Source organism: Anabrus simplex, chromosome 1, assembly GCF_040414725.1.
Source record: "Anabrus simplex isolate iqAnaSimp1 chromosome 1, ASM4041472v1, whole genome shotgun sequence".
Lineage (NCBI taxonomy): Eukaryota > Metazoa > Arthropoda > Insecta > Orthoptera > Tettigoniidae > Anabrus > Anabrus simplex.
The window spans coordinates 1,662,244,633-1,662,257,194 of NC_090265.1; the positions used below are offsets into that span (position 1 = coordinate 1,662,244,633).

The 12,562-nt window shown below is 36.8% G+C and overlaps 1 protein-coding gene across 2 annotated transcripts in view; it reads left to right on the forward strand.

Moving 5' to 3' along the window:
- The window catches only part of LOC136881663 (NADP-dependent malic enzyme), a 189,715-nt gene that overhangs the window by 162,804 nt on the left and 14,349 nt on the right, over positions 1-12,562 (forward strand). For both annotated transcript variants that reach the window (XM_067154168.2, XM_067154169.2), the window contains exon 12: positions 7,059-7,180. In XM_067154168.2, coding sequence (XP_067010269.2) covers positions 7,059-7,174 — 116 coding nt within the window. In that variant the 3' untranslated portion in view covers positions 7,175-7,180. The remainder of the gene's footprint in view (positions 1-7,058; positions 7,181-12,562) is intronic.

Consider the following 12,562-nt stretch of genomic DNA (forward strand, 5'->3'; position numbering starts at 1 on the left):
ACTATACAATTAAAGTCTTCATACTATGAATCATAAATTTCCAAGTTAGTTTCGACTGATTCTATGGTGTCATTAGTAACAGCACAGTCTGCTCAGCCGAGGACATCTACAGTTAATGTTTCACACCCTTCCCTGTTGCAGTTTGCAGTTTTAATTATGTCATATGCACTTTTGCTCAGTAATAGGGACTTTAATCTCTGGGTAACTGTTGTGGGCAGGGGGTGGTCATATACAGTATACGATATAGCCTTAGCCACAGTGTCAAAGAGAAGTTCAGCAGCTTTTCTTACGTTTTGTCGTTCACTACCAGTTACTAGTAAATGTTGTTCGGTTATTTTAAGAGTGAATTTTAAGACCACAATTTTCTGGTACTGTACTAAGTCTACAAAGATGTCTTGCTTGAGTGCTTGAGTGAAATCACTGACGCCAAAGATATCATAGACTGATATTAGCGTGCCAAACAATGCGTAGTGTAATGAGAGGGATGGGCCAGTGACGTCACGACCACGGCAGTCCACTGCGCATCTGTCTCGTGACACCTACTGTCTCCCTTCTAGCTACCATGAGTTAGAGTATCATTGCAGTATATGGAACCCACACTAGGACTGCTTGACCGGGCAAGTTGGCCGTGCAGTCAGGAGCACACGGCAGTGAGCTTGCGTCCGGGAGATAGTGGGTTCGAATCCCACTGTCGGCAGCCCTGAAGATGGTTTTCCATGGTTTCCCATTTTCACACCAGGCAATTGCTCGGGCTGTACCTTAATTAAGGCCACGGCCACTTCCTTCCAACTCCTAGGCTTTTCCTATCCCATCGTCGCCATAAGATCTATCTGTGCCGGTGCAACATAAAGCAACTAGCAAAAAAAAAAAAAGGATTGCTTGATATGAGAACTGGAAAAGATCCAAAGCAAAGCAGCACGACTTGTTCTGGGTGATTTCTGACAAACGAGTAGTGTTATGAAAATATTGCAAATTTTGGGCTGGGAAGACTTGGGGGGTAAGGAACATCTAAGAAAAGGCTAGGTAAACAATTGATAGGAAATCCGCCACCTTGGTGATAGCCCAAAATGCAGATCATTGATGACTGAAATTGAAGTTAGAAAATAAATGTCCTTTAGTTTACAGATAGTTTACAGTTGTACATACCAGTTCTATGTAGCTATTGATGCTTTCACAGCCTGTACTTATAGACATGATATAGGCTTTTGTGCTTGTGTCGTCTCAAGAAAATATTTTCTACAATTCTATGTAGCTTGGTAATTATGATTCATAACTAAATTCTGCTATTATTTACTTTCTTGTGCTTTAAAATGTTGTTTCCTACTGCAAAGAGATTACATTATTAGATCTCACCAACATGAAAGATACAGACTGCTAAACATACTCATTACAGCGCCCCTGGTTGAAGCTTGGCAAGCTAACTGTTAATAATACCAATATAAATGGTCCATTTATTTATTTACATTTTATGGCCTTCATTGGACCACTCTAGCCAATTTTATACAAATAATTTTTTAGTTTCCTGTCAGCCCAGCACTTCTTCATTTTCTCTGATCTTATCCTTCTTTCTTCATCGGAAATCACCCTTCCTATTGTCTGTTGATTCTGATTTGCAGTCTGGTTTGTTTGTCTGTGAGTTTTTTGATTTTGTCAGTTTTGTTTCTTAGGTCTTCCACTGTAATTTGTAGTTCATCCATATCTTCCTTGATTTCTGTAATCTACTTAATGTTGCACTTACTATTCCACAATTTTTCTATTATTCTCCTGATGATCCTGTTCTCTGGTGTCCTGATTAGATGTCCAAAAAATGAAATGCGTTTCTTCCTGATTGAGCTCATTACTGGTTCTATTTCCTTGTAGACTGTTTCATTAGAAGCTACTCTACAGTGTCCATCTTTTTGGTATGATTTGTTGATGCATGTTCTAATGATTCTTCTCTCCATCTTGAGTATTTTGTCTATTTGTGCAGTGTTAGTTGTTTAGAAGATGGTTTCGCTTGCGTATGTTATTTCTGGTTGAATGACTGTTTTGTAATGTTTTAATTTTGTTGCTATTGACAGGCCTTTTTTGTTGTAGGTATTCTTGGTGACATATTGTGCTCTGGTCAGTTTATTTATTCTGTTATGCCATGCTGGCTTTTCATTGAGGTTATATGTTATGATTTCTCCCAGATATTTAAATTTACCTACAATTTTGATTTCTTGGTTTCCTATGGCAATTTTGTTTATGAGTGGTGAGTCAGTAAACATGATTACTGTCTTTTCAAAAGATATTCCAAGACCAATTTTCTGTGCTATTCCTGTAGTGATATAACTTGTTGTCTGGTTTCCTGAATATTGTTGGACAAGAGAGCCAGGTCATCAGCAAAACCTAGGCAATTTAAATTTATGTTGTCTTTGGGTCTTCCAATTCGGATGTTCTTTGGGTCCATTATTGGACATTATAAATTTTTCAGCTATGGAATCAACATCTATATCAAGCTAACTGTTGCCTGTAACTGTCTTGATGGCTGACACGTTGTAGCTTTGACATTTCTGTCTTGACATTTAGCAGTGTTATCAGTTCAATAAGATGACGTGATTATGTTTTGCTGCAAAATAACAGTTTATTTATTTTGAAAATGATACCTCTTGCCTTTTGCTGACTTACCTTGTTTCTTTCTGCTAGAATTTTAGAATTTTGATTCTTGTTCAATTTTCTTAAGTGGTAAGTTTTGCTATCTTCTAAGAGTAGTCACTCCTTTGTTTGGAGCATAGAATATATCCATGGTATTCCCTGCCTGTCATAAGAAGCAGCTAAGAGGGAAATCCCCTGCCTCCCAACTAGAGAATGTGAGTTGGCGAATATGAGACACCTAGCTGATTTTAGCATTGCTTTCATAATTTGTACCAGCTTCGCCGCTTTAATCTTTTCTATCTCACCTCCGTTGGTCAACCCTTGTTGTCCACTGATCCCGACTGTATTGTCTTGTAAGGTCTAGCCAAACTTTAATGTTCATGGATTTTGGGGAAGGGGACATAGAATACATCCATAATATCTCCTGCCTGTTGTAAGAGGGGACTAAAATGGGTATCTACCCATGGACTCTCAACTTTCTAGAGGGGATTAGGCGAGGCTGTCATTTCTTCAACTTCTGCCAGCCTCCTCGCTCTCAATCTCCCTTGACGAAGTCTTGCTGACATCCAACCCTGCTATTCTTAAGTTTGTGAGACCTAGGAAGTGGAATTGACCCAGATATGATGGAATGCCCTTCCTGATGCCAGTCCAATGTGGAAGGATGTATTGAACAATTATGTGATTGTGCAGTGGTTGTCAATGTGTTGCGTTATGTGTATGTGTGTGATTCCCAGCCTGGCTGAGAACCAAAACCAGTATCCTACAAACTAAATAATAATGTTATTGGTTTTACATCCCACTAAATACTTTTACAGTTTTTGGAGATGCCGAGGTGCTGTAATTTTCTCCCACAGGAGTTCTTTTACACGCCAGTAAATCTACCAATATGAGGCGTACATATCTGAGCACATTCAGTTACCACCAGACCAAGCCGGGATTTAACCCGCCTACATGGGCTCAGAAGGTCAGTGCTAATACTGTCTGAGCTACACAGCTAAAGGTCACTATACTGGTTATTCGGCCATCAACTGTCCATCTACCTAATATCTGGATCCTACATCTACAGTATATTATATTTATATTATATTATATTATATTATATTATATTATATAATATTATATTATATTATATTATATTATATTATATTATATTATATTATATTATATTATATTATATTATATTATATTATATTATATTATATTATAAACATAATAAAATTGACTCACTAACACCAAATCAAAAGTGAAGTTTAGGCGTGAAACATCACAGTTATTTGAAATTAAAACTGGATTACGGCAGGGAGATGAGCTCTCACCACTATTATTTAATTGTGCTCTAGAAATGATAATGAGGGAATGGTTTAGAAAATATCCCCCAGAAATAAAGATTGGCCGAAAAATCAAAACAAATCGCCTGGGTTTCACCGACGATTTAGCATTACTAGCAGTGGACATAAAAGAAGCAAAAACCCAGATATCAGAACTTCAAAACATTGCAAATAAAATTGGCCTCAAAATATCATTTGAAAAAACAGAAATGATGCCCAAAAACCAACACAACTAAAAGAAGTTACCATAAATAGTAATAAAATCAAAATAGTAACTCAATTTAAATATCTTGGAGAGGTAATAATAAATGACCTAAATTAAAAAATCTCAATCCAAACAAGAACAAATAAGAACAAAGAGATTAGCTAAAGCACAAAAATTAACATGGGATATCTACAAAAAGTAATGTTAATCAATAAATGCAAAAATAAAACACTACAGTTATAAAATCGGAAGCTATATATGCAGCAGAAACACTTTTTCACCTGAATAAATAATCAAAGACTGACAGACTTCAGAAAATTGAATGGAGGATTGGAAGAACCTGTATTAACAAAAAATACCAGAAAGATGGACAGTGGTGGATAATACCTAACAAAGTCGTGTACAAAGAGCTAGAACCCATTACAGATACTATGTGTAAGAGGAGACGGGGATTCTTTGGACATATCATGAAGATGCAGGATTCAAGACTTCCGAAACAACTAGTACAACACAATCTCGTCTTAAAAAAATACCACAACAGGATGTAAATGGATCAGAGAAGTAAGAGAGGATCTGAAGGAAATAGGCCTTACAATAGAAGACACCACAAATAAGATCAAACTGAATACAAAACTCAAGAATACAAACCTCCACTTTACCCTTACTCGAAACAAACCAACAACACACATATTTTCAACTGAGGAAAGGGCATGAAGATCAGATCGTCTGATGAAGTACTGGGAGGACCACAAAACTCGAACAATCCCTTCAAATAGACCTGAACGATGGACTGACTAAAGTGATCCTATGCGGTCATAAAATAACAACAACAACAACAACAACAACATCAACAAAAACACCAACATCAACAACAAACTCGATTTAATGCAATTGCTGGGGGACATGCTTTACCCAACATTATAGCTTAACTGAAGTAAATGGAAAATGACCTATATGGCAATAGAAGATTGGGGAAAAATAGCAGGCTACAATTATATGAAAGACACTCTAAAATATACACATTCGACATTCCATTCCTCACACGTTTGATTATGTTCAATTTATTGTTCACAGAGTATGCTTTTCTATTTTGTGACATCATAGCACATGCACTGATCTCAAAACTAGGAGATTGTCTAACAAAGGCTAAAAACCAACATGGTCACTTGGTTTGTAAGCGTGGCTGCAGGCTAACAAGTTTAAGTTGTTGAGGGGTATGGGGAAAGGTCATCTTAACTTCCCCTGCATACAGAAAAGCTTGGCCAGTTGTTCACGTCCCATTACTTCTGTGAATAGACAAGCATACAGTTTCTAGTCCCATCCAGTCATCACTTGAAATTGTGTTTAGCGTAGAGTTGGTAACAGTTATAGATTGTAATGCAGAATCCCTGTTACTAAACCAAACCAAATCTCATGGCACAGCAGTCCTGAAGGGTGATGTCCTACTAAGCGACCTCTGCTTACCCTGAAGGCCTGCAGATTACAAGGTGTAGTGTGGTTAGCACAATGAATCCTCTCGGCCGTTATTCTTGGCTTTCTAGACCGGACCCCCATCTCACCATTAGGTGGCTCCTCAATTATAATCACGTAGGCCAAGTGGACCTTAAACCAGCCCTCAGATCCATGTAAAATTCTCTGACCCGACTGGGAATTGAACCCAGGACCTCCAGGTAAGAGGCAGGCATGCTACCCCTACACTGCGGGGCTGGTGTAGTTTGTTACTACATTAAAAAACATAATTTAATTGATGATTTTTCTGAGACATACTTTGTACTGCATTCAGTCAAATCCATGGTGAATTGGACTGTATTTTATCAGGCTTCAACTGTACTTTTATTTACTTTTTCCTTGTTTGCTATTTATGTCTTGGTATTTCTCTTCTATTCATACCCTTGAACACATCCTTTCAATTTGATGCATTCCAAATCACCTGACTTCCTTCTCTGTAATTCCATTATACTTGTTTTACATTTATTTATTATTATTAACTTTATTGGTCATGTTGGACCACTTGAGTCTTTCATGTACACTTTTTCTTTGAAGGTTGTACTGTTTGATTCTTCTTATCTGCCCAGTACTTCTTCATTCATACTGATCGCAGTGTTCTTATTTCGTATGAAATTTATACAGGCCTTCTGTGCTTCATTTCAGTTGAAAATTTGTGATTCTTAAGAAGGGTGGTAATTTTATTCTTGTTCTCTGCATCTGTAATTTTGAGTACAACTGTTTTGAAATCCTCTTGAATTTCTTTGATCCAATGCCCTCCTGTCTTCTTTCCCAGATTTCTCATCACCAGTTGTGTTCTGGTAATCGTAAGATGTGAAAGAAATAAGAGATTTTCTTCTTCATCGTGCTGGTTGCAGGGTCAATCTCTCGATAGACAGTTTCATTGGGAATGATTTTTCCAGACTCCTTCAACCTGGTACTTTTTATTTATGCAAGTTCTGATAATTCTTCTTTCAGTTTTGAGGAGCTGATCAGTTCTTTCATTTTTAATTTGGAACAAGGTTTTGGAAGCGTAAGTGGCTTCAGGCAAAGTTACAGTTTTGTAGTGTTTATTTATTTATTTACTGTTATTTCTGCATTTTGTTCACCTTGTGCACCTTTTTCAAGACCATGCCCAATCACACAGCAAATTCTCCAGATTCTACGTACAGTAGATTCAGAGAAAATAATTATTTGTTTTGCCTTCAAATATCATGGCTGCCAGTGGTCCAAATAGATGCAAAGATACCTGTCAGATTGGCAGTTTATATTTTTCATGTCGTTGGATCTCAGTGAATTAAGAATGTATTGTAAATTTCTGTGTTAAATTATGCCCTGGTTATTTTTGGGCAAGAGCTGTTTGTAGAAAAGGTTTTTATTTTTTCTTCCACTCAATACTTATTCTTGTTTGTCTCACTTTCCAGGAATGGCTACAACATTCCCAAAGCCAGATGATATAGAGAGTTTCATCAAGGCTCAGTTATATGACTACCATTATTCTTCTGCAGTGCCTGATTCATACCAATGGCCCAAGCACTGAGTTCAGGTGAGGGAAAAGAAGAGAACAAAAAGGATACATTTCTCTTTTAAAGTAAATTTAGTATAGATGTATGATATTTTTTCAGATAGGAAATCTTTTATTACTTGGTAGTAAATTATGATATTCTTGGTTAACTATTCCATTTTTATCTTTGACTAGCAAGATACCCGTGCTTTGCTACGGTATTATACTGAAATTTATAATTGAATGCTTATTGTTTTAGATATATAATCTGCCAAAATTCGCGATCTAACACGTTTTCTGAGAGAATCCGCCAAAATTGACGATCTGACTCGTTTTCTGAGAGATTACGGCAAGGTTCCTCCCAATTTTTTAATCTTTCTTTCCAGCGATCGATTTCGTACTTCCCGGGCTAGGTCCAGGTATTCCACTCGGACAGTTGGGTCCCTAAATCTTTGCCATCATTTCCTATAAACATTTTAATACGGATCAAATCCTTGAGGCGATCCGGCGTGGTGCCGTCTTGGGTGCCTTGGCGGTACTGAACCCACGGCCGGACAGCAATCGTAGTCATTACCTGGCCAGGAGACGTTTCCAGCGTGGTCCGCACATTTTGACGACGGTCCAGAACATTAACATTATTATTATTATTATTATTATTATTATTATTATTATTATTATTATTATTATTATTATTATCATTATTATTATTATTATCATTATTATTATTATTATTATTATTATTATTATTATTATTATTATTATAGTTTTGGACCTCGCAGCAAGATGCAAGACCGCTAGTTGGCGGCAAATTAGATCTGCTGCCATTGTCATTGATGACAGTATGACCAGCACCATTGTCGCGCGTAGGCAAGTGTGGGGGATTTCTGGCGATACGAATGACATACTTCCGTGCATTAAGACCTTATTATAGAGGAGAACAATTGGACGGTCAATCTCATTCCTATCGTTTATTTCAAAGATGTTTAAATTTTTATTTATATACCAGGAGAATCTACTGTAATCTAAGAACGTTCTCCAAAGAAAAAGATGGCTGTTGAAAATGAACCCAGGAAAGATTAAAAATGATCGGTTAATGATCAGAATAAGTACATCGAAAATCTACAGCCTGTTTCCAGTCATTCAACAGGGTCAGGAATGGAATGAATAAAGCCCCCATCTAGCGGCGACAATAGGAATTGTGCCGGCTGCCGAAGCCTGTCGCACTCCTCTGGGGCAATGGATAATGAATGGCAAATGAAATGAAATTATATTGGACAGTGTTGCTGGAATGAATGACAGGGAAAACCGGAGTATCCGCAGAAAAATCTATCCCACCTCTGTTTTGTCCAGCACGAATGTCGCATGGAGTGACTGGGATTTGAACCACGGAACCCAGCTGCGAGTGGCCGGAGCGCTGCCGCCTGAGCAATGGAGGCTCCTTATAAGTACATTATGAACAGTAAAATCAATTGATCTCACCTCCTTTTACACCCCACCGCCGTTAAGTTTATTTACTCCCCCCCCCCCCCAACAAATATTTGAAAGAAGGCGTGTTTATTTATGTTTAAAGGAGATTCAAAACACCAATGTTCACGTCTATTATCTTCAGTTTTGAGATATAAGTATCCTCAAAAAATAATTCGCTTTTGTTTCACTTCCTTTCACACTCCCCCCGCCTTAATTTACCGGCAAAAAATACTTGTTTATTTAATAGTAAAGGATCTTCTAAATACCAATTATCATGACTCTAACTTCTTCAGTTTTTGTTTTATGTGTACTCATGAAAGGAATTCAACTCCTTTTCTCTCCCGCCGCCCAAGATGATTTCGCCCCCCAAACGCATTTTTCTTTGGTATTTGGATCTCCTTTAAAAACAATTTTCACGCCTGTAACAACTTCAGTTTTTATTAGATGTAAGTATTCTCATACAATTAAGTCAATTAATTTTTCAATTCTTTCACCTCCCCCCCACACTTCATTGGATTTTCCGAGAATACGTGTTTCTTTACTTTTAAAGCAGATTCCAAATGTCAAATTTCACGTCTGTAACATCTTCATTTTTGAGATATCAGTAGCCTAATTAAAAGAATTCAATACCATTTTCAGTCACTTTTATGCCCCCTCCACCCAAGTGGTATTTCGGAAAACTAAAAATAGACATTTCTTGATTTTCAATAGAGATAAAAGATACCATTTTTCACCTTTTCAATTTTAAGTTTTTTGAGATTTACTGTAGAAATTCTCACTTAAAAATTTCATCCCCCCTTTTAGTTCCCCTTAAGTGGAGTTTCCAAAAACAAATCACCTGTGTTTCTTTATATTTACAGGAGATTCCAAATACCCACTTTTTACGTCTGTAACATTTTACGTTTCTCAGATATTCTGTAGATATAGTCTTTCAAAAATTCACCCTAATTTGACACTCCTGTTTAACCGCCATTAATTGGATTTTCCAAAAACAAAAAAATACGTGTTTCTTTATTTTTAAAGGAGATCCCATATACAAATTTTCAGTTGTATCCTCATTAAAGGCATTCAACCCATTATTCACCCTTTTATACCCCTCCTATTGGGATTTACAGAGAACAAAAAGTACGTGTTCCTTTATTTTTAAAGGAGATTCTAAATACCAATTTTTACATCTGTAAACTTTTAAAGTTTTAAGATGTAGACACACTCATTTTAAAAATTCACCCCCCTTTTCACCCCCCATTAATTGGATTTTCCAAAAACAAAAAATACGTGTTTCTTTGTTTTTAAAGGAGATCCCAAACACCAATTTTCAGGTCTGTAATATCTTCAGTTTCTGAGATATAAGAATCCCAATTTAAGGCATTCAATCATTTCTTCACCCCTTTTCACCCCTCCTATTGGGATTTTCCAAAAACAAAAAAATACGTGTTTCTTTATTCTTAATGAAGATTCTAAATGCCAATTTTTACATCTGTAAACTTTCAAATTTTTGAGTTATAGGTACGCTCATTTTTTTATTCACCCCCTTTTCACCCTTCCATTAATTGGATTTTCCAAAAACAAAAAATATGTGTTTCTTAATTTTTAAAAGAGATCAAAAGTACCACTTTTCTGGTCTGTAATATCTTCAGTTTCTGAGATATAAGTACCGGTATCCTGATTAAAGGCATTCAACCCCTTTTTCACCCTTTTTCACCCCTCCTATTGGGATTTTCTGAAAGCAAAAAAATACGTGTTTCCTTATTTTTAAAGAAGATTCTAAATACCAATTTTTACATCTGTAAACTTTTAAAGTTTTGAGATATAGATACACACATTTTAAAATTTCACCCCCCTTTTCACCCTCTTAGCGATGGAATATCCAAAAATCCTCTCTTAGTGAACACCTACATCTTAATATGAATGTATCCCCAAAATTTCATTTCTTTATGTCCAGTAGTTTTGGCTCGGCGATGATGAATCAGTCAGTCAGTCAGTCAGTCAGTCAGTCAGTCAGTCAGTCAGTCAGTCAGGACAAGTTATTTTATACTAGCAAGATACCCGTGCTTCGCTACGGTATTATACTGAAATGTATAATTGAATGCTTATTGTTTTAGATATATAATCCGACGAAATTCGCGATCTGACTCGTTTTCTGCGAGAATCCACCAAAATTCCCGATCTAACTGGTTTTCTATTATTTTACGGCACGTTTCCTCCCATTTCTCAATCTTCCTTTCCAGCAATCGATTTCGTACTTCCCGGGCTAGGCTCAGGTATTCCTCCCGGTCAGATGGGTCCGTAAATCTTTGCCATCTTTTCTTATAATCATTTTTAATATCGATAAAATCCTTCAGGAGATCCGGCGTGGTGTCATATTGGGTGCCTTGGCGGCACTGAACCCGCGGCCGGACTGCATTCTTAGTCATTTCCCGTCCAGGAATCGTTTCCAGCGCGGTCCGCACATTTGACGACGGTCCGGAATATTATTATTATTATTATTATTATTATTATTATTATTATTATTATTATTATTATTATTATTATTATTATTATTATTATTATGTGTTGCTGGAATGGCTGATGACAGGGAAAACCGGAGTATCCGGAGAAAAACCTGTCACGCCACCGTTTTGTCCAGCACGAATGTCACATGGAGTGACCGGGATTTGAACCACCCCAGCTGTGAGAGGCCGGCGCGCTGCCGCCTGAGCAACGGAGGATCCTTATAAGTACATTAATAACATCTAAAATCAATTGGTCTCACCTACTTCTACACCCCACCGCCGTTAAGTTTATTTACCGCCACCCCCCCACCCCCAAAATTAAAAGAATGCTTGTTTCTTTATGTTTAAGGGAGATTCCAAACAACAATGTTCACGTCTATTACCTTCAGTTTTGAGATATAAGTATCCCAATAAAAATAATTTACTTTCTGCACTTCATATCACAATACTCCACCCCCCCCCCCCCAAGTGAATTTTCCCGCAAAAAATACTTGTTTCTTTAATAGTAAAGGATCTTCTTAAATACCAATGATCACGACTCTAACTTCTTCAGTTTTTGATTTATGTGTCCTCATGAAAGGAATTCAACTCCTTTACACTCCCGCCCTCCGAAATGGTTTCCCCACCAAAACGCGCTTTTCTTTGTTTTTAAAGGGGATCCAAATACGAATGTTCACGTCTGTAACAACTTTAGTTTTTATTAGATGTATGTATTCTCATACAATTAAGCCAATTAATTTTTCAATTCTTCTCCCCCCCCCCCCCTTCATTGGATTTTCCGAGAATACGTGTTTCTTTACTTTTAAAGCAGATTGCAAATATCAAATTTCATGTCTGTAACGTCTTCATTTTTGTGATATCAGTAGCCTAATTAAAAGAATTCAACACCATTTACAGTCACTTTTACCACCCCCCTCCACCCAAGTGGTATTTCCGAAAACTAAAAACACACGTTTCTTTATGTTTAATGGAGATAAAAAATACCTTCACTTCTGTAACATGTTAAGTTTTTTTTAGATATACTGTAAAAATTCTTATTTTAAAATTTCACCCCTTTTGAGTTCCCCTTAAGTAGAGTTTCCAAAAACAAATCACCTCTGTTTCTTTACATTTACAGGAGATTCCAAACACCCACTTTTTACGTCTGTAACATTTTACGTTTCCAGGATATTCTGTAGATATAGTCTTTAAAAAAATTCACCCCAATTTGTCACTCCTGTTTAACCACCATTAATTGGATTTCCCAAAAACTAAGAATTACGTGTTTCTTTATTTTTAAAGGAGATCCCATATACAAACTTTCAGTTCTGTAATATCATTCGTTTCTGAGATATATGTATCCCCATTAAAGGAATTCAACCCATTTTTCACCCCTTTTACACCCGTCCTATTAGGATTTACAGGAAACAAAAAATACGTGTTCCTTTATTTTTAGAGGAGATTCTAACTACCAGTTTTTACATCT